Source organism: Rhinopithecus roxellana, chromosome 10 (genome assembly GCF_007565055.1).
Source record: "Rhinopithecus roxellana isolate Shanxi Qingling chromosome 10, ASM756505v1, whole genome shotgun sequence".
NCBI classification, from domain to species: domain Eukaryota; kingdom Metazoa; phylum Chordata; class Mammalia; order Primates; family Cercopithecidae; genus Rhinopithecus; species Rhinopithecus roxellana.
The window spans coordinates 74,847,833-74,870,233 of NC_044558.1; the positions used below are offsets into that span (position 1 = coordinate 74,847,833).

The 22,401-nt window shown below is 36.5% G+C and overlaps 2 protein-coding genes across 2 annotated transcripts in view; one reads left to right on the forward strand and one right to left on the reverse strand.

Moving 5' to 3' along the window:
* C10H12orf40 (chromosome 10 C12orf40 homolog) overlaps positions 1-13,955 on the reverse strand; it is a 119,512-nt gene extending 105,557 nt beyond the window's left edge. The window contains exon 1 of the mRNA XM_010366144.2: positions 13,785-13,955. Coding sequence (XP_010364446.2) covers positions 13,785-13,807 — 23 coding nt within the window. The 5' untranslated portion in view covers positions 13,808-13,955. The remainder of the gene's footprint in view (positions 1-13,784) is intronic.
* A 6,622-nt stretch (positions 13,956-20,577) lies between these two features.
* ABCD2 (ATP binding cassette subfamily D member 2) overlaps positions 20,578-22,401 on the forward strand; it is a 63,353-nt gene continuing 61,529 nt past the window's right edge. The window contains exon 1 of the mRNA XM_010366155.2: positions 20,578-21,940. Coding sequence (XP_010364457.1) covers positions 21,002-21,940 — 939 coding nt within the window. The 5' untranslated portion in view covers positions 20,578-21,001. The remainder of the gene's footprint in view (positions 21,941-22,401) is intronic.

A 22,401-nucleotide genomic window follows, 5' to 3' on the forward strand; every position in this document is an offset into this window, starting at 1 on the left:
CTCCTTAATAGTTGCTTCTTGTGGTTTGCTTAGGCCAATATAAAAATAAGACAACAGTGATAAGAGACTATATTCCCTAAGTGGTAGGGGAAACTAGCTGGAACTTTATATATAACAAAAATAAATTATAATTAAAAGGACTTGCCAGTGAATCCCTAGCAGTCATTGCTAAAAGCATTCCACACTGACTACTGCAGTATTATGTATGTAGTCAACTGCCATAATTACATTGTAAAGGGTCTCTTTGATTTTATGCAAATGTTCTCCAATATATTTTACTACATAAGTAACTGCTTTAAAACACACCTCTGATCATCATTTAGGGATATGACTTTCATAGCATGCCCCTACTTAGCTTTCAGTGTTGTTTTACATTCTTCGACTTATGTACTACAACACTCAACCAAACTAAAATATGTGTTTCTCTAATTTTTGTCTTGAAATTTAAATTACTAGCAGATTGGGAGTGAGCTAGAAAGTGGGAATGAGGTTCGTCTTTTTTAAACAGTAATTACTACGTTATTCTGGAAAATGAATTTTTAAAGAAATATGTACAATCATTTCTTTCAATGAAAGTTTGAAATGAATATTAGTTGTCATTATAATACGCATTGATTCAAAATCATTTTGTACTTAAAAGAAAATTGGTAGGTCATAACCTCTTCATAGTTATCTATTCTAGATAGTGGTAACATAAATATTTGTTATGTTACATTATTTATTTGTTACATTATTCTTTGCTAAGAAAGAAAAAAATTTAAAAACAAAAAAGTATAAAGGGGTTAAAGGAGAGAAGGGAGGGAGAAGGGAAGAGAAAGAGAAATGAGAAAAAAGGAGTAGAGGGAGAGGGAAAAACAACCATGCTAATTACAAAAACGCATCAGGGCATTTCTGCTCCTTGCTATTCCTTCTAGTAAGGACAGGTTTCAAGGAAAATGCTAAAGAAATACTTCCTTTTAAAAAAAAAAAAAAATGAAAAAGACACAAATGCAATAAAATTGCCAAAGAAATGTTTTAAAAAACACTAACATGTACATTTTACATGGAGTATGCAGGAGCTATTAAAACTGTATTAGGAATTAAAAACTATGAGTGTCATATAAACCCCATACACTGTCAGTATTAACTTGTTCTTTTTTGCTTCCTTTGTTTTGTTTTGCTTTTTAGTTTCTTGATCAGTTTGTTTTCTTAGGTGCATCGTGCCATGCAAAAGAAACTGCTCCAGACTGTTAAGCTCTTATAACAATATCTTAAATTTGATGAAAAGTGGAAAATTTAAAGAAAATTAATAGACCAATAATTAGCAAATGAAAAACAGTGTTTTATGGTTTGTGTCACACTGAAATTAATATTAACCTAAAACATCAAAATCTAACATTGTTTAGCTGATAGACTTATTAACATTCAAGACAGTAACTAGCCTAGAAAAAGTACTTACATTGGCTTTCCACAAAACTAAAGCAGGTCGACCTGATGTGTTCGGAATAGTAATGGTATATGTTAGAATGTTATGGCTTTTAAGTAACTTCTCTTACAATGCAAAAGAAAAAGTTTTCACATAAGTATGAATTACCAAAGAAAGGTATTAAGGAAAAAAAACGTTAAACCAATAAAGCAAAACTTCATCTAATATTTAGAATACAGAGCCTAATTAAAATAAGTTCTCGGAGACCACATTCTTGCAGTATTTTCACACAGAAAACACTGTTCCACAGCTATAAGCTGTAATCATAAACACGAACAGCCATTTCCTGAGTCACACAGTGGAAGATATTTCAGAATGCAAATGACACTCCAACACAGAAGTGTATTTCAAGCTATTTGCATTATCATTAATTCAAGAAGAAAAAAATGAATATACTCATAGTTCCATTAGTACTATCTCTAAAATTTAGAAATAGTCTTGAAACATTTAACATATTTTCATCAAAATAACTAAATTGGTTCTTAGATGCAATTTAGCAACTAATTTTATAGCTACAAACTTCGTAAGATTTCCACACAAACATTCCTGATAGTCTTACAAGTAGCTAGACATGGATTTGAATTTTAATAAGCAGTATTATAAATACCATAAAACCTCTACATCCCTAAAACAAACTTTTTTAATACTTTAAGTTCTAGGGTACATATGCACAACGTGCAGGTTACACGGCTACACACATGCCATGTTGGTTTGCTGCGCCCATCAACTTGCCATCTACATTAGGTATTTCTCGCAATGCTATCCCTGCCCCAGCCCTTCACCCACAGACAGGCCCCAGTGTGTGATGTTCCCTGTCCTGTGTCCATGTGCTCTCATTGTTCAACTCCCACCTATGAGTGAGAACATGTGGTGTTTGGTTTTCTGTTTTGAGATAGTTTGCTTAGAACGATGGTTTCCAGTTTCAACCAGGTCCCTGCAAAGGGCATAAATTCATCCTTTTCTACGGCTGCATAGCATTCCGTGGTGTATATGTACCACATTTTCTTAATTCAGTCTATCATTGATGGACATTTGGGTTGGTTCCAAGTCTTTCCTATTGTGAATAGCGCCACAATAAACATACATGTGCATGTGTCTTTATCATAGAATTATTTATAATCTTTTGGGTATATGTCCAGTAATGGGATGGCTGGGTCAAATGTATTTCTAGCTCTAGATCTTAGAGGAATCGCCACTGTCTTCCACAATGGTTGAACTAATTTACATTCCTACTAACAGTGTAAAAGGTTTCCTGTCTCTCCACATCCTCCCCAGCATCTGTTGTTTCCTGACTTTTTAATGATCGCCATTCTAACTGGTGTGAGATGGTATCTCATTGTGGTTTTGATTTTCATTTCTCTGATGACCAGTAATGACGAGGATTTTTGCACATGTCTGTTGGCTGCATAAATGTCTTCTTTTGAGAAGTGTCTGTTCATATCCTTTGCCCACTTTTTGATGGGGTTGTTTTTTGGTTGTTTTTTTTTTTCTTGTACATTTGTTTAGATTCTGGATATCAGCCCTTTGTCTGACGGGTAGATTGCAAAAATTTTCTCCCATTTGGTAGGTTGCCTGTTTTACACTGCTGATAGTTACTTTTGCTGTGCAGAAGCTCCGTAGTTTAATTAGATCCCATTTGTCTATTTTGGCTTTTGTTGCCACTGCTTTTGGTGTTTTAGTCATGAAGTCTTTGTCTATGACTATGTCCTGAATGGTATTGCCTAGGTTTTCTTCTAGGGTTTTTATGTTGTTCGGTCTTACATTTAAGTGTTTAATCCACCTGGAGTGAATTTTTATATACAGTGTAAGGAAGGGATCCAGTTTCAGCTTTCTACATATGGCTAGCCAGTTTTCCCAGCACCACCTATTAAATAGAGAATCCTTTCCCCATTGCTTGTTTTTGTCAGGTTTGTCAAAGATCAGATGTCTGTAGATGTGTGTGGTGTTATTTCTGAGGTCTCTGTTCTGTTCCATTGGTCTATATGTCTGTTTTGGTACCAGCACTATGCTGTTTTGGTTACTGTAATCTTGTAGTATAGTTTGAGGTCAGGCACCGTGATGCCTCCAGCTGAAAACCCAATCATCTCAGCCTAAAATCTCCTTAAGCTGATAAGCAACTTCAGCAAAGTCTCAGGATACAAAATTAATGTGCAAAAATCACAAGCATTCCTATACACCAATAACAGACAAACAGCCAAATCATGAGTGAACTCCCATTCACAATTACTAAAAAGAGAATAAAATACCTAGGAATCCAACTTACAAGGGATGTGAAGGACCTCTTCAAGAACTACAAACCACTACTCAAAGAAATAAAAGAGGACACAAACAAACGGAAGAACATTCCAAGCTCCTGCATAGGAAGAATCAATATCATGAAAATGGCAATACTGCCCAAAGTAATTTATAGATTCAATGCTATCCCCCTCAGCTACCACCGATTTTCTTCACAGAATTGGAAAAAACTACTTTAAAGTTCATATGGAACCACAAAAAACTTTTTAATATAAATCTTTTAAAATGTAACTGTTGACAAGAAGAAAAAGGGTAGATAATGAACTGAGACTATTATAATGCTTACAGTTAAGTTTCAAGGAGTAAATAAAATCACACACTGCATAACGATGGTTCGGTCAAGGACAGACCACTTATATTATACTACAGTGGTCCCACAAGAGTATAATGATGCTGAAAACTTCCTATCATCTAGTGATTGCCTAGTTGTCATAACATGGTATCAAACATTACTAACATGTTGTGGTGATCCTGGTATAAATAAACCTACTGTACTGTAAGTGGTATAAAAGTATAGCACATACAATTATGTATAGCCCGTAATACTTGATAATGATGATAAAAGACTGTGTTACTGTTTTATGTATTTATTATTACTATACTTGTTATTGTTATTTTAGCATATAGTCCTTCAGCTTATTAAAAAAAATAGTTAATTGTAGAACAGCCTCAGGCAGGTCCTTCAGAAGGTGTTCTAGAAGAAGGCATTGTCATCATAGGAAATGACAGCTCCATTCATGTTATTGTCCTGAAGACCTTCCTGTGGTACAAGATGTAGAGGTGAAGACAATGAGATTGATGATCCCTAACCATGTGAGCCTAGATTAATGTGTATATTTGTGTTTTCATTTTTAATAAAAAACTTTGAAAAGTTTTAAGAAATTAAAAATAGAAAAAATATTACACACTAAGGATATAGTCTCATACAGCTGCTCAATGTGTTTGTGTTTTAAGCAAAGTGTTATTACGAAAGACTCAAAAAGAATTTAAAAGTTTATAAAGTAAAATATGTTCCATTAGCTTAAGGTTAATTTATTACTAAAGAAAGAAAAATATCTTTAAAAATAAATTTAGTGTAGCCTAAAGGTATAGTGTTTATAAAGTCTACAGTAGTATACAGTAATGTCCTAATGCTTCACATTCACCCACCATTCACTCACTGACTCACCCAGGTCAACTTCAGTACTGCAAGCTGCATTCATGGTAAGTACCCTATATAGATGTACCATTTTTTATCTTTTATATGGTATTTTTACCACATCCTTTCTATATTAAGATTTGTTTAGATACATAAACACTTACTGTTGTGTTATAATTACTGACAATATTCAGTACAGTAACATGCTGTATAGGTTTGTGGCTTAGGAGCAAAAGACTATACCATATAGCATAGGTGTGTAGTAGGCTAGACCCCCTAGGTTTCTGTAGGCACAGTCTATGATGTTTACACAACAACAAAATTGTCTAATGGTACATTTCTCAGAATGTAACCCTGTCACTAAGCAACATGTAACTGTATATGTATGTACAAATGTGTATGTGTATGATACATGCATGTATCATACACATATAAAGATATGTGTATATAAACATATATACATTTAAAATGTTATTTGTGGACAAAAATATTGGTTTCATTATGTTGTCAATCTCTAAAATATTTTATACAAAAACGATTTTCAAAAATAAACTTATTTGGCTGGGTGCGGTGGCTCATGCCTATAATCCCAGCACTTTCGGAGGCCGAGGTGGGAGGATCACCTGAGGTCAGGAATTCAAGACCAGTCTTGCCAATATGGTGAAACCCTGTTTCTACTAAAAATACAAAAAATTAGCCGGGCATGGTTGTTGGGTGCCTGTAATCCCAGCTACTTGGAAGGCTAAGGCAGGAGAATCACTTGAACCCGGGAGTCAGAGGTTGCAGTGAGTCAAGATGGCACCAGTGCACTCCAGCCTGGGCAACATAGAGATATTCCATCTCGAAAAATAAAAAATAAAAATAAACTTATTTCGTAAGTTAAAACTATATATATATATTTACACATATATATGTAAATCTGGGAACATTAAAACAAAAACAGTTCTTTACATCAGTTACCAGAAGGTTAAACAAAAAGTATTAGCAGAAATATTTATTGTATGCATGTGCTATCATCAATTACTTAAACTGCGTATGTCTCTAACAATGTGTTACTCATAGTTTGCAGAAGAAAGCAGTTTTTCAGTATTAATTCCTTATATTTAAATTCTCTTCATAAAACTGCCTGCAATGTTTAAAATTGCATTTGGTTAACAAATTTAAAACTGTTGAACTTTCCATCAACACTCTGCATAATTCACATTAACTGAGACAATACTTTCTCTACAGATAATGAAGTACCTGGTAAGCTCAGTATAAATTTTGCCAAATGGAAGATACTATCCAATTTTTGTTTGTATATAAGTATTTAGTCCAAATATTTTCACAAGTACTCTTTGTCATTCCATTTATACCTTATTTTTTACAAGATAAAACTTGACAAATAAGCAGCAATATCTGATTCTTTTAAATATTTATCTAAATTTAGATGCTATAAAACTGTAGACTCCTTCAATTGCATTCTGTTCTTCTAAAAAAAAAAAAAATTAACCAATTAAAAGTAGGCACTCCATCAAAACCTTTGTACCAGTCACAATATTCCAATATATCTGAATACCAAAAATATATTTTCAAAGTTAAATCTTGTGCAGAATTAAATTTTAAAAGCCTTATCTTCAATAATTATAATTTACTAAGAGCTTCAAAAGCTGAGTTTTTGATCAGGCCATTCATGGAATGTTTAAAATAAAAATTTCCAATTTTTTTGAACAAAATGCCATCAAAGTATAGAGTACCTGCTTATAAAAATGTTCAATAGGCCGGGCACAGTGGCTCACGTCTGTAATCCCAGCACTCTGGGAAGCCGAGGTGGGTGGATCACCTGAGATCAGGAGTTTAAGACCAGCCTGGTCAATATGGCAAAACCCCATCTCTACTAAAAACACAAAAAATTAGCTGGGCATGGTGGCAGGTGCCTGTAACTGCAGCTACTCAGGAGGCTGAGGTAAGCTAATCGCTTGAACCTGGGAGGTGGAAGTTGCAGAGAGGTGAGATCGCGCCATTGCACTCCAGCCTGGGCAACGAGAGCAAAACTCAGCCTCAAAAAAAAAAAAAAAAAAAAAAAAAAAAACAGTTCATTAACACTATAAGACCCATAGATTGATTTATAACATAATTATTCAAAGATTCAAGTGTTCATGAAATTCAATTAATGAAAAGAAGCAAAGAGAAGAAGCTTATAACATACTAAAGCATTCCTTTATATACAACATCAGTTTTACTCAAAATACTATAGTTCAGTTACATTACTGAATATCTATAGAATAATTCATAAGTTTTTTGACAACTGTAGTTTCTATATGGTAAAATATCAAACTTCTTTTGATGCGACCACAACCAATTACAAGTATATCTCAGCTTCACAGGTTACTTAATTTAGTAAGAACTCCATTTTAACCATTATACTATGGTCCACAAAATTTGTATCCATATTGCAGAAATAATTTTATCTTCAATGATGAACTTAACTAAATTCACAATTGCATTAATGATAATATTGGATGTTTCACCTTTGACAGAAAGAACTTTTAAGAAATTTTTCTGATTCCATGAATTAGATGAAAAACTTATTGGAATTAGCTTATTTTCTGTTTGCGGCATTGATTACACTGATAAAATTGGCATCATTCAACTGTTTATGAATTTCTGCTAATAAAAGACACATTTACAGCTATCACTCTTATTTTTGAAAATACACAAGAAAAAATTAAATTAAAATAAGTGGAATTGGCCGGGCGCGGTGGCTCACGCCTGTAATCCCAGCTCTCAGGGAGGCAGAGGCGGGAGGATAGCTTGAGCCCAGGAGTTCGAGACCTGCCTGGGTAATACAGCGAGACCCCGTTCTCCACAAAAAGGAAAAAAAAAAAAAAAAAAAAAGATAAATTAAAATAAGTGGAATTAATTTAAAAGCCATTTGATGTAAATGAAAACTCATACTTCACAGATTAATTGGGCCTTCCACAGTTATATATGTTAAATTGTTATCTGCAGGTATAATCTCCTCAAAAATAACTACTGAATTTGAAAGTAAATTCTGATGCTTTTTCAGTAGATTTGTGTCTTCAGAGTTTCATGTGGTCAGTAACATAACCATGGGAATGCTAAATATTGGCAAACATTTTGTGCACGATTTACAGGTTCATCCCAACATCCTTGAAAAACAAAGTCAAATTTTCATCATACATTAACTTATCCTTTATTTGAGCTCTCTGCTCCCAAAAAGATTTATTGCAAAAGCATTATCAAACAATGAGAAAAACAGTTGTTGACAAACCCACTATAGCAACAGTCTTCACACTATTCTTTGTATCTTGACAGGCCTGATAAGCCTCTGTTCTCTACAAACATTTCATTTGCTCCTAATCTAAAATTCCCCACATCTCCTGTTGACCCCAACCCAAGCATAGGAGCTATACAAATCTGAGACTTTAGCTTGCATTCATATAACTAGCTGGTACACTAAGTGGCCAGTAGAGACAGCAGCAATAAATACTTCCCCCACCCTACCTAGCAAGTTAGTTGTCTCTAGCTGCTCATGTCCCAGCACACTTCCATTTTATGAGCAAGGGCCCATCATGCAATCTTTAAAAGTTGTTTGTTAATTTCCATTTGGAAAATATCAGGAAAAGAGAGCTGGATTACCACTGGATGTCTTCGAGATTTAACCTGATGTTAAAGTGAGAACTCTCTTCACTGCACATATGGCTCACACACTAATAGAACCAGGCAGAAGATTAAAAAAAAAAAAGAATGTTCATTGATTCTATCTGGGCTCATTTTAACAGAACTATTAATGGTAGTTTATATTTAGTTAAAAAAACAAACACTCTGAGACAAATGCTAAACTGGGCATGCTACTAGGACCACAGGTATAAACCTTGATCATTTCAGGGAAACTAGGATGATGTTTGTGGTACATTTAAGCACTACCCACATTTAACACATGAAGAAGGAAACATGGAGAAGCATAGAGACAGAGGCTAGTTTACTGTAACACTAATTAAGCTTAAGCTTCATGGTCCTTCACCTGAATGTGCCCCTTCCAAGGCCCTGTATCTAATTTTGTAGTCACAATTTTGTATTCTTTTTCCACAAACAGGGCTCTGCACAACCTGAATCTGCTCCTGTATGGAAAAACTTAATAATTAACCAAAATTTACACAGCCTGTGATCCGTACAAAACGAATTAGGACTTGTGTAGATTGAGTTTCAAGAATAAAGTTATATCTGAAAATGGAAAAATAGTATTACATTTTTTTCCTACCAGAATCCTAACTGGTATCACTATTTTGGAGTCTCTCCCCACTATATTCCAACCTAAATACCACTAACACCACAAACTAATCGTCATAAGACACCATTTTCACTATGTGACTTCTGAATTTGAATGACTCCTCAATAACATAAATTTTCAACGTCTTTGTCTAGCCTACAAACTCACCATCAAGCAGACATATGCAGACATTATCTCCAACTATTTAGGTCATGCTTTTGTTTTTTGTTTTTCTCCATCAAACCTTCTATTGTCCTTGCCTCTGAGTAGCCAAACTCTCAGCTAAGCCTATCCTATGTTCTACTATGGTTCACATTATCTATTTTGTATATCCTATTTTGGCCTCTGACATTATTTTCTAACTTAATGGCAAACCATACTTTTCTTCCCCAATACACTAAAACCTTATAGAAAAAGACTAAATTTCAGTTACGTTGTACTTACACCTGGCACAGTGCTTGGTACACAGCACTCAATAATATTTTGCTTAGATGAACTAGGTCTAGGCCTACATTTACAAATGGTAACCTCTCCCTCACCTAAAGAACTTTGGCTAGGTCTTTCTTACAACATTGATTGCATTCTCCAATCTGAATTATAAAAATAAACTCCCTAATTTAAAAAAATCTTATACTGCATATATAGTGGTATATTTATAGATCTATAACCGATCTGCTTCTGAATAGCATTTTGAGGACCAAAGTCTGGTTATATGTTATCTTCCTCCTTTCTTACTACCACCTTCATACCTGAAGTATGAATTTGGTGAAACAAGTCATTAATAAACAAGAAAATAAAACAATCTTTTCAAAATTAAAAACAAATCAGTGCTTACATATGTTGTCTCTCAAATCTGCACTTCAATCTGATTAGAAAAATACACGGTCTCAGGGGTGACTTGTAGCAAATATGAAATAAATGTGAGAGGTGTAGGTCACTAATTCCCAGATAAGTAAAAAAAAAAAAAAATTTAACTGGTGGGACTGACAATAGATTGATATTTTAATTTTGTCAAAAAAGGATTAAAAATAAAAGGCGGCATTATAGTATCAAAAAATTTAACAAGGATATAACTTCAGAACAAAAGAAAAAAGAGTCTATTAAATTGAAAAACTTGCTATTATAATTGATTATCAAGTCTCAAAGAGACAGTAGCTTGGGAACTACTATCATATACATGTAAATTAATTTCTTAGATCAATTTCTTTGCCCTCAATGAGACCTTGGTTTGAAATGTATTGTTATGGTATCTTGCAAAGATGGCCAAAAACCAAAACACTAAAGCCAAACTAAGTAAGCAACTAAAAAAGGAAAATAAGGGAAGCTTATTTCTTCCCCCATCACCGGCTCTTTCCTTTACAAAATGACATTTTATGTACGACCGGTAAAGTCCCTAAATTGAAGAGCAGCAAAAGGTCAAATGCCCAGTTTGGTTTCTACAAGAAAAGCTATAAAGATCTTTGCAACTGTAAAACTGTAAAGATATTCCTATCAAATGATTCTGTAATTAAACTCAATAATTACCAGGTTTCTATAATATACAAGAACAATATACTTCAAATTAGTGTAAGTAATCTGGTTGCTATTACTAAAACATAGATTTGCTTCATTCATTCACTTGAGAAAAAGTATACAGAGAGCCCTTTATTAACCATTTAAGTGTCTTAATGCAGACTCACCTAGTATCACAAACTAACATTTTTCAAGTTCTTTAATACCTTCCATTGCAACTCATCTTTCCCTTTCCTAAGAAGCCTTGCTGAAACCTAGGTCTCCAATTTGATAAATTATTTATTTCACCTTCATTTTAAGAACCAGAGGTTGATTGTTTCCCTTTGGTGCTTGCTCTGTGCACTATTTCTGTCCTTCAAGGCTTAGGGTAACTTCCTGTTTCTTCTTTCTCTGAATTTCCACAGCCCTTTTTCGTGATACTTTTATTTACTTTATTTGTGGCACTCATCTTTCTATACAGCATAGCATGGAAAGTAAGCACATTGGGCTCAAATCCTAACTCTGTCATTCACTAGCTGGGTGACTCTACTCCAGTCACTTAACATTAATTAACTATGCTTCAGCTTCCCCATCAGTAGAATGGGAATAATATTTGTATATAAATCATAGCATTCTTAAGAGCAAATGAATAAGAAGCACTTAGAACAGTGCTTGCGACAATATTAAGTCCTATTTAAATATCTATTATTACAGTGATTTACCTAATTTTAATCTCTTCTTTCTCTCATAGGTTCTTTTTGTGGACCAGATATATTTTTCTTTTCTGAATCCCCCTGTACATCTTACCAATTCCCTAAAAAGGCAGTCATGTAAAAAATATATTTGCTGAATTACTTACTGTTGAATACTCTGGAATTGTTCTGAAGGAACTTTAGAATTGTTCTCCAATCACTTCACTTGTCTGTATTTTAAGTTCCTAATAGTTCTTAAAATGTTTAACCAAAACATCCCTAACAATGGAGGAGGGTAAAAAGTACTCCAAGATGGTTTGGGATAAAGATTAAAATTTCTATTCTATTAGCTCCAATCACCTGCCACTGGTTGCTAAAAGCACTATTTCAGATTGAGGCCCTTTAGGACACTATGAATGCCAAGATCAACTAATCTTATCTACCCTTGCCTGACAGTAGAAAATGGAGATACTCATTTTTTTTTTTTTAAATTACCAATCTGGGGCTTTACCGTAAGAAGCCCATCCTCCATGTAAAATTTATTTAAAATTGCATTTTATCTGAACATTTCACAAGAGTTTTTCATTTCACTCTACAATGCATCCATGTTTGTGTGAAGGTTGATCACACAAATTGAGTCATTCTTGTATTGTCCTACCACATCAGAGTTGAGAAGCCAGGAGGCAAAAGCACTCAGGGCACAGAGCATTGCTCCAAAAACGTGATTCTCTGCAAGCCAAGCTGCTGAAACTGCCCAGGACCAGTTATACCAAATAACTACTAAAATGAACTTCCAGGAGTCTATGACTAATTTTTAACTACCACCATCACCCACCAATCAGAGCTTGCCAGCTCCTCACAACTTTACTACTGTCAATGAACTTTCTTTCAAAACCATATGTAACATTTCTCTTTTTTTGTAAAATCCCCACCCTTTTCCTTGTTCTTCAGACATACCAAAGACACACTTTGTGTATGCCCTGAATTGCAATTCTGCCATTTCCAAATAAAACATTAAATTTAGATATTTGTCTCTATATTTTACTTTGACTTTGACGTTTGTATAAATTTAAACACATAATTTTTTTCCCTAATCTCTGATTAAAACTGATGCTTCGGAGAGATGTAACCATGTTTCTTAAACCCCCAGTACCTAGTATCTCCAGATGCTGCACCTCCAGTTGCTGCAGTACACCTCATTTTCAGAAACATAATCCTAGATTACATGTTTTCTGCAGTATATTGTTTTTGCATCCTCCCAATAGCAACTAAAACATTACTCCCAAAATAGCCATAAAAGTTTGTGATATATGACAGAATAATAGCAACATCTACATTTTAATAGTGCTAAGCATTTGTAAAATTATTTCATATAATCCTATTTAATATTTTAAAGAATATTAAATTCAAAAACATCACATTATATTCATGTATCAACTCAATCCTGTTGAAGCCTGTAAATAAATTTTTACTTTTCTCCAAAGTACAAGTCTGCTGCCAAAACACTAACCAGAAGTAATTCAGGTAAATTGCTAAAATACAATGCTAGCATATTCAACAGGACAAAAGTGCATGCTAAAATTATCAGGCATAGTTACGATACTTAGTGAATACAAAAGCTGTCTTTCCTCCAATAAATTCTTTAGAACTTAAACGCATTATAATCGAACCACATAATTACTGTCCTGGGTCTACTTGTGACAAAAAAATTACATGTAATGGTTTCTTGTTTCAATCAAAACAATTCTTCTCATCAAGAATTTTGATCAAATGAAATTACAGGCCCACATGATTTCCCCCCAGCTGGACTTTAAGGTCAATAACAATGAATAGGTTATATAAAACTAAATTGTCAATCTATCACGCTTTATGTGATCAATTCTAAATACAAACTAAATGGCAAATTTTCTCAAGTTACTCAAGTAAAAACGGTTCACTTTACTTCCCTTTAAAATACAAACTACAATTTGGATTTATGGTGATACTGCTGCCCCGCCATTGATTTAAGTGCAGCTGGGACTGGTCACAATAATTTCCAAATTCCAAATGTAAAGACTATGTATCAACTCATAAGAACCTAAAAGAGGTGCAGACACGGAAAAAAGGCAGTAGGGGAGGGCTCAGGTGCTAAAAGGCCTCATTAGAGTAACAGCGCATAGAACATGGAGAAGGGGAGGAGGGGCAGCAGGGAAGGTTGCTCACGGGGCCCGCACAGGTGAAGCCTTTGTAAAGGCAGTGGGAAGAAGCTGAGTTCGTTTTGTTTTGGGAACAGAGACATGGTTATAGAGTCTCCATCGAGATTTGGATAACAATAAAAAGACCCTTTCCTACCAAGTTCTTTCCAGCTAAGGCTGTGACCTCTCCGCCGGGAAGTAGAAAGGTGTCGTAGGAATGAATGTCCCAGTCTCAAACTCCAGCTGCACAACTTACCGGGATCCCCCGACCCAATTCATCTTCCCAAATCTTTTGACACCGAGGTCCCTGTGTCTAGAGCTCAGACATCTCAGCTCTGCGTCAAATCGCAGCTTCAACGGGATCCCCCAGGGCCTCCTGACAGTCTCAGAGCGTGAAGAAGCTCCTTCTGGTCCAAGGCCTGAGGCCCAACCTCCCAACAGCCTCTGCGGCTTCCGCGTGTTGCTTCCGGTCCTGATAGGGCCGCAAGGGGACGCTGTGGCAAAGCAGCCGGCCTGGCTGACAACGTTTTCATCGCGGAGGCAGGGCAAGCCTAAATAAATGGAAGCCTAACTATCTGACAGGGGCCACAGGATTCGTGTTTCAAAATATCTCCTTCATAATTTTACCTAGTTCTGACAGGTCTCTGACGTCTTTTTCGAATCAGAGATCAGACTTGAGAAAGAAAAAGAAGGCAAGGACACAGTTAAGGATCACTAACGCTAAAAATGATGTTTCCGTTCCCATTAATTATCCCATACCCAAATTCCTTAAATATTCTTCACGTGCAGTTTTAATACTCCGTAAACAGGTGTTTATAAGAAACATAGCACTGTAGTAAGTTACCATTGTGTGCATTGAGTTGCTAAGAGAGCTTGATCAGGCCAGACGCGGTGGCTCACACCTGTAATCCCAGCGCTTTGGGAGGCCGAGGTGGGCAGATCATTAAGTCAGGAGATCAAGACCATCCTAGCTAACACGGTGAAACCCTGTTTCTATTAAAGATACAAAAAATTACCCAGACGTGGTGGGACACGCCTGTAGTCCCAGCTACTCCAGAGTCTGAGGCAGGAGAATCGCTTCAACCTAGGAGGCAGAGGTTGCAGTGAGTGGAGATACTCCAGCCTGGGCAACAAAGCAGACTCCGCTAAAAAAAAAAAAAAAAAAAAAAAAAAAAAAAAAAAAGGAGCTTGATCAAAACTTAATTAGATATAAAGGTCCAAAAATGTTAAAATCCTTACTGAAGAAAAAAATCTCAAAACAAAAACTGAATTATGCTATTTGTTTCTGTATTATGTTTGTATACCCTTACAAAACAATTATCTTACAAGCTGTCCTATAATATTTTGGTTAGAAACTAGGCATCTCTTCTTCCAAATAAATGCACAAAGTATATTTTTCTTAAATTGCCATGTGTTTTTCCAGAACATAACCTGGGGAAGATTTCACAATTTCATATATAATAATCAATGTTTTGTTAAGTCATTGGAAAATAGTATTTAGAATAGGATTATGTCCCTGGGTAGACATCTTGTTTGATCACATAAATCCTGATTTTTATGACAAAATTCACCAAGGTATATATAAAATTGAATTAGACCAAGTGAATTCAGCATTTCAGAGAACATTAGACTTTGACATGGAGTTGTTTTTTCAGTAACAAAACCATACAGGCAAGGAGGAGCAATGGCCCTGTGTATTAGCCTTTCCTACTTTCAACATTTTAAAACATATTGACTAAAATAACTGAAAGGGGAAATAATTTGCTAAGGGATTAACTGACTCTTTTTTTCTTTATTGTGAGTAAAGGGACATAAGGAGAGGTTGACCAAGTTGTTGAATAAAGAACTGAGAGCTGGCACTCCATTTGTGGGAGCCAAAAATTAAAACAATTGAACTAATGGAGATAGAGAGTAGAGTGATGGTTACCAGAGGCTGAGAAGGTTAGTGGAGGACTGGGGGAGTGGAAATGGTTAATGGGTTGAAAAATATATTTCGATAGAATGAATAACACATAGTTTTGATAGCACAACAGAATGATTACAGTTAACATTTATTATACATTTTAAACTAACTAAAAGAGAATAATTGGAATGTTTATAACACAAAGAAATAATAAATGCCTGAAGTTATGGATACTTCATTTTCCCTGAAAGATTATTATGTATTATATGCCTGTATCAAAATATTTCATGTACCCCATAAACATATACACCTACTATGTACCCATTAAAATTAAAAAGAAAAATACATAAAAATTGCTCTACTGGCCCTAAAATAGCACAGCTTTGGACTCTCTTATTAGCTATCAGTCATGCTAGCCTTACTCATGGAGGCATAAACAGCATGGAAAATGAGATTTTAGGTCAACATTTCGGCTGTTACACATAACTATCTAATACCTAGTTCTTATTAGAACTGAGAGCTGAATGGGCCATTTCTTCTGCCTTACTAGAGTCACTTCTTTCCTTCCAGTCACAAGGAGGCAGTGAATTAGGCTAAGGAAAGAGTAACCTATGAGATGCATGTTCAGACAAGATATTTACTGGGTTTTCCTTCACAGAAAAAGACATTTCCTTGTGAACTAGGTATTAGATAGTTATGTATAATAGCTGAAATGTTGACCTAAAATCTCATTTTCCGTGCTGTTTATGCCACCATGAGTAAGGCTAGCATGACTGATAGATAATAAGAGAGTCCAACGTTGTGCTATTTTAGGGCCAGTAGAACAATTAGGTAATCTCTTGGGTCAGGAAACAGTTCAAGAAAGCAATATGGCACAGATGAAATACTATTAAGCATTTATTGAGAAGGAAATCCATTCAAAATTCTCAAACCTTTAACAATTTTTTTTTTTTTTTTTTTTTTTGAGACGGAGTCTTGCTCTGTCGCCCAGGCTGGAGTGCAGTGGCTGGATCTCAGCTCACTGCAAGCTCCGCCTCCCGGGTTTACGCCATTCTCCTGCCTCAGCCTCTGGAGTAGCTGGGACTACAGGCGCCCGCCACCTCGCCCGGCTAGTTTTTTGTATTTTTAGTAGAGACGGGGTTTCACCATGTTAGCCAGGATGGTCTCGATCTCCTGACCTCGTGATCCGCCCGTCTCAGCCTCCCAAAGTGCTGGGATTACAGGCTTGAGCCACCGCGCCCGGCCAACAATTTATCTTTACCTATTTCTAAAAATTATTTACTTTCTGGATATTCATAATCTGAACATGCAACACATATATATGTTATGTATACATTTATGTATATACATGTATATATAATTATTTTATTACAAAAATAATTGCTGATGTTTTACAGTTCATAAAACATATATAGTCTCTAATTTGTATTTTCTATATATATAAACTCCATTTAATACATCTCTTTCATGGATATCGGTAGTGTACGTGAGAATATCACACTTGAGAGCACAGTGATTTGAGAATTATTGATTTTTAAAATTATTCTTATTGTTTCTCAAAATCTTTTCTAAGACGATTTCTCCCCTTTTAAAAAAATTTCAGTATTTTCCCATATAAACACACATAAAGTTGAGATGTTTGTGTGGAAAGTAGGCCTACATATGTTTTTTACTACAGTAACAAATGATTTTTTTCTCCTCTTTCTTTCCCAGTTTGGAATTCAAACTAAATTAACATTCTCTTAGCTTTAATTGCACACTGCCAATAGAAAAAAACTGAAAGAAGGCCGGGCGCTGAGGCTCACGCCTATGATCCCAGCACTTTGGGAGGCCGAGGCGGGTGGATCACCTGAAGTCAGGAGTTCGAGACCAGCCTGGCCAACATGACAAAACCTCATCTCTACTAAAAATACAAAAACTAGCTGGGCATGGTGGTGGGCACCTGTGATCCCAGCTACTCGAGAGACTGAGGCAGGAGAATCACTTGAACCTGGGAGGCAGAGGTTGCAGTGAGCCTAGATTGTGCCATTGCACTCCAGCCTGGCAACAGAGTGAGGCTCCATCCCCCCCAAAAAAAAGAAAGAAAGAAAGAAAAGAAAAAGAAAAAACTGAAAGAAATATCTTGACATTCTTAGTTTTTTACTTACATGCCATATGTTATTGACTCAATTGTCTATATGGCTTCCTGTCTTCTTGAATCCTTCCTCTTCCTTATCTGAAGGCTTGTGCCTAGTCTCAGACACTAGGACCAACTCTTACCCTTGAGAGCAGGGTGAGGTGAATGGTGGGAGTGAAATTTAGGTGGTTAGAGTTAGGTCTTCACCTAAGTGGCTCAACATCAAATCAAATCTCACATGTTTTCCACAGTTCAAGTAACTCACTTTCAACCTTCCTTGTACCATGATTCAGGTAACAAAATTTCTGTCTTGATCGTTTTCCTGATAAACAATTCTTCATTCTCACAAGTCTCTCATTCCAGATGCTAAAAGCTTGTTTCTGCACTACAACCTCATTATCAGTTGGTAAACTGACCTACCTCCACCTAAGTCCTGTTTGAATCTCTAGTGTCCTTTGCTTCTAAATTTCTCACTGCCATGCTCCTCCCCAATATAGCTGTCTCTGGTTGTATGAATTGCAAACCACTTGCCTCGACTTTCAGCTACTGTCTGACCCATGCATCCTTCTGTGTACCATGTTCTGCCTAACAACATCCTGCCATCACCCCCTGTTAGGTTTACCCTGGCCTTTAACCTGTCCTGTCACTGCTAACCCTTTTGTGTTTAGCTGTTAGGAGATGTGACAAAAATGAAAGGCAACCTTACCTTGCATACAACAAAAGCAAGAGCTTAGGAAGAAAAGATTTTGACAATAACTTCCATGACCACTATGATCTGTACAGACAGGCTTAAAAAGTCTTAATGGGATGATGGAGCGTGCTACTAATATGGCTAGTTATCAAAAAAACTTGCGTGAGTTTGACACTCATGTGTCAGTCAATCTGCTGAATTGAATGCAAACAAATGAAGAGATATATGATGACTGTCAGAATTAATATAACTACATAAGAAAGAAGTTTTAAAAATTTAAAAATATGATTACTTATAAAAGTGAGGACAGTTCTTTATTTGTGATAAACTCAGTAATGAAGATCATTTAATGCTGAGATGGGTTTTATATTCTAGCACAGAGGTTTGCAAACTTCTCTAAAGGGCCAAATAGTATCTATTTTAGTCTTTGTTGCACCCACCACTGTGGCTTGAAAAAAGCCATAGACAGAGAATAAATGAATGGGTGTGACTGTTTTCCAATAAAACTTTATTTATAAACACAAAAATTAGAATTTTATATAAATTTCACAGGACAAAATATTCCTCTTTTGATGTATTTTCAACCACTTTAAAAATGTAAAAATCATTCCTAGCTTAAGGGTCATACAAAATTAAGTGGCAGGCTAGATTTGGCCCACCAGTTGTAATTTGCCAACTTCTGTTCTAGCTTAATGCATATTTTCCTAAGGTTCTAATTGACTGGAAATGTGTATGTATGTTAGGGGTCACCTGCTGGCAAACAAAACTGGCTATAGCTACTGAGCATGCTCAGTGTCACTTAGAAATCCCCAGAAGTTTCAGAATATACATCACTTCTGTAAGATTTCATTAGATACCACAAGCAAAGGAGCAAGCAGAAAGGGAGTTTTCCGAGAGTTTTAATGAGATGGGGGGCGGGAAGAGTGGACAGCAAAAAAAATGGTTTTTGCATATCCAAAAATATACTCAGCCTTGACTTAAAAAAAATGCTCTTGGCTGAGCGTGGTGGCCCACGTCTATAATCCAAGCACTTTGGGAGGTTAAGGCAGGTGGATCACTTGAGGCCAGGAGGTTGAGACCAGCCTGGCAAACATGGCAAGACCTATCTCTGCTAAAACTACAGAAATTAGCCAGGTATGGTGGCGCACACTTGTAATCCCAGCTAAATCCGGCTGCTGAGGCACCAATCTGGGAGGTAGAGGCTGCAGTGAGCCGAGATAGTCCCACTGCACTCCAGCCTGGGTGACAAAGAGAGACTGTCTCAAACAAACAAACAAACAAACAAAGATTTTTACATTTTTTAAAATATGCAGAATTGTCCTTGACTGTTGAACAGTTTAAATCCTCCATTATGGATGTGAAGAAATTTAAGACTCTTAGTTTTTATCAAATAACCAAATGGAAATAGGAAGTAGCCAGTAGATTATCTCTACAGCTAAACAAAACAAACAAAAAAGACACTTGCAAAAGACAAGGAATTCCTGAAAAATGAAGTAAGGTCCTAGAGAAGTTATTTCCATCATCCAACACCAGCTGAATTCCCAAATGGTTAAACTTTGACTATAAGTGCTACCCACCTCGAAGTAAAAACTACCTAACACATGGAAGTAGTAAAAATGAAACATTGCTCTCATTTACTTAATAGTCGCCTCCTTGTAAATAAATATGAGTACATCAGATCTCCAGTTATGGGACTGGAAGATTTTTATCATAAGGACAAGTAAGATGGAGGGGAAAAAGGGAGAATGGCTAGAGGCATAGCAAATAATTATTTTCTGTAACACGGAAGACTTTTATCCTATTTATTTACAAGGGATACCCTCAATTACAACTTGTCTATTAGGTTCTGAGACCTTGTGTGAAATCAGACCCCCAAAAAAGCCGGGGGTGGGGGGACGGAAAAACAGATCCAAGTGTTTGTATTTGATATTTGGCATTCTCCAGTGTCCCTCCCACTTATCACTTTCTTTTCTGATCCCTTTCAGATTCTTTCCATACTTTTTCCATATTCATTTTATGTTGATCCTCTTGCCCCTCCTCCCTCATTTCCGTGGTTTCTTCTCCCTCCTCGTCTCACTAAAACTCTTGGAAATCTCCCTTTCTGCTTGCTCTTCTGTTTGCAGTAGCTACTGAAATCTTACCGAAGCGATGTATATTCTGAAACTTCTGCGGGTTTCTAAGTGACACTGAACATGCTCAGTAGCTAGAGCCGGATTTGTTCGCTTGGAAATCTCCCTTTCTGCTTGCTCTTCTGTTTGCCGTAGGTACTGAAATCTTACCGAAGTGATGTATATTCTGAAACTTCTGCGGGTTTCTAGGTGACACTGAGCATGCTCAGTAGCTAGAGCGGTTTTGTTCGCCAGCAGATGGCCTGATTCGACCTCTCCAAAAATAGACATTTAACTCTCTGAACTCCTGTTTAAGGAAGGATGTAATTCGTTTTGCTGTCTCCTCATTTTCAAGGTTCAAAGGGAAGCTGCTAAGATTCCAAGGTCCCACCGCCCTCACAGCCAATGAGGGGCCTGGGAGGGAGGAGCTTGGTGCAGCTGGAGCTTCTGAGAGAATCATTCCCGATAGATGCAGCGGAGTCTGAGCTCTGCTGCATCTGGCACAGCAGAACAAAATTAAAAACAAAACAGTGGAAGAGAAACGCTGCAGACTATGGGACGCTGTAGGACTTTCTGAAACATTTGCTGGGGATTTCTGTGAAGCATGATCTTTTAAAACGAATTCGTTTGGAAGCCGGTTTGGGTAACTGGGAAAATGACACATATGCTAAATGCAGCAGCTGATCGAGTGAAATGGACCAGATCGAGTGCAGCTAAGAGGGCTGCCTGCCTGGTAGCTGCGGCATATGCTCTGAAAACCCTCTATCCCATCATTGGCAAGCGTTTAAAGCAATCTGGCCACGGGAAGAAAAAAGAAGCAGCTTACCCTGCTGCAGAGAACACAGATATACTGCATTGCACCGAGACCGTTTGTAAAATACCTTCGCCTGGAGTGAACGCAGATTTCTTCAAACAGCTACTAGAACTTCGGAAAATTTTGTTTCCAAAACTTGTGACCACTGAAACAGGGTGGCTCTGCCTGCACTCAGTGGCTCTAATCTCAAGAACCTTTCTGTCTATCTATGTGGCTGGTCTGGATGGAAAAATCGTGAAAAGCATTGTGGAAAAGAAGCCTCGGACTTTCATCATCAAATTAATCAAGTGGCTTATGATTGCCATCCCTGCTACCTTCGTCAACAGTGCAATAAGGTACCTGGAATGCAAATTGGCTTTGGCCTTCAGAACTCGCCTAGTAGACCATGCCTATGAAACCTATTTTACAAATCAGACTTACTATAAAGTGATCAATATGGATGGGAGGCTGGCAAACCCTGACCAATCTCTTACAGAGGATATTATGATGTTCTCCCAATCTGTGGCTCACTTGTATTCTAATCTGACCAAACCTATTTTAGATGTAATCCTGACCTCCTATACACTCATTCAAACTGCTACATCCAGAGGAGCAAGCCCAACTGGGCCCACCCTATTAGCAGGACTTGTGGTATATGCCACTGCTAAAGTGTTGAAAGCCTGTTCTCCCAAATTTGGCAAACTGGTGGCAGAGGAAGCTCATAGAAAAGGCTATTTGCGGTATGTGCACTCCAGAATTATAGCCAATGTAGAAGAAATTGCCTTTTACAGAGGACATAAGGTAAGATAGAAATTAAGGTGATGGGTGAAATGTGAGACTGTTCAAGCTGCCACTGCAGTGCCAGATACCATCTGTTGTCCTGTCGATGGACCCACTTCTTTAGTGTCTTAGATTCCTCTGACATCTAAACCTGAATTAAAATATATGCTTCACTACCCCTTTTAACCGTAACCAGTTAAAGAATTATAGGGTGCAAACTTTTCTAAAGTTTCATGAGAATAAAATTTGCAACACTCTGAAAAAGGCTACTTAGCCTCAGTTACTCAAATATGGTCAGAATTATTTCTATCGCATTTTCTTAAACCTTAAATCCTAACTTGGTAGGTGGCCCTAAAACACCTACCAGAAGAAAATATATATTTGGAAACTAAGACTAAACATGTTTCCATTGAAATGGAAAATTTAGAATGATATTCTTTGTTGTTCCTTTGTTGTCAAAGGGGGAGAGGGGACAAGGATTT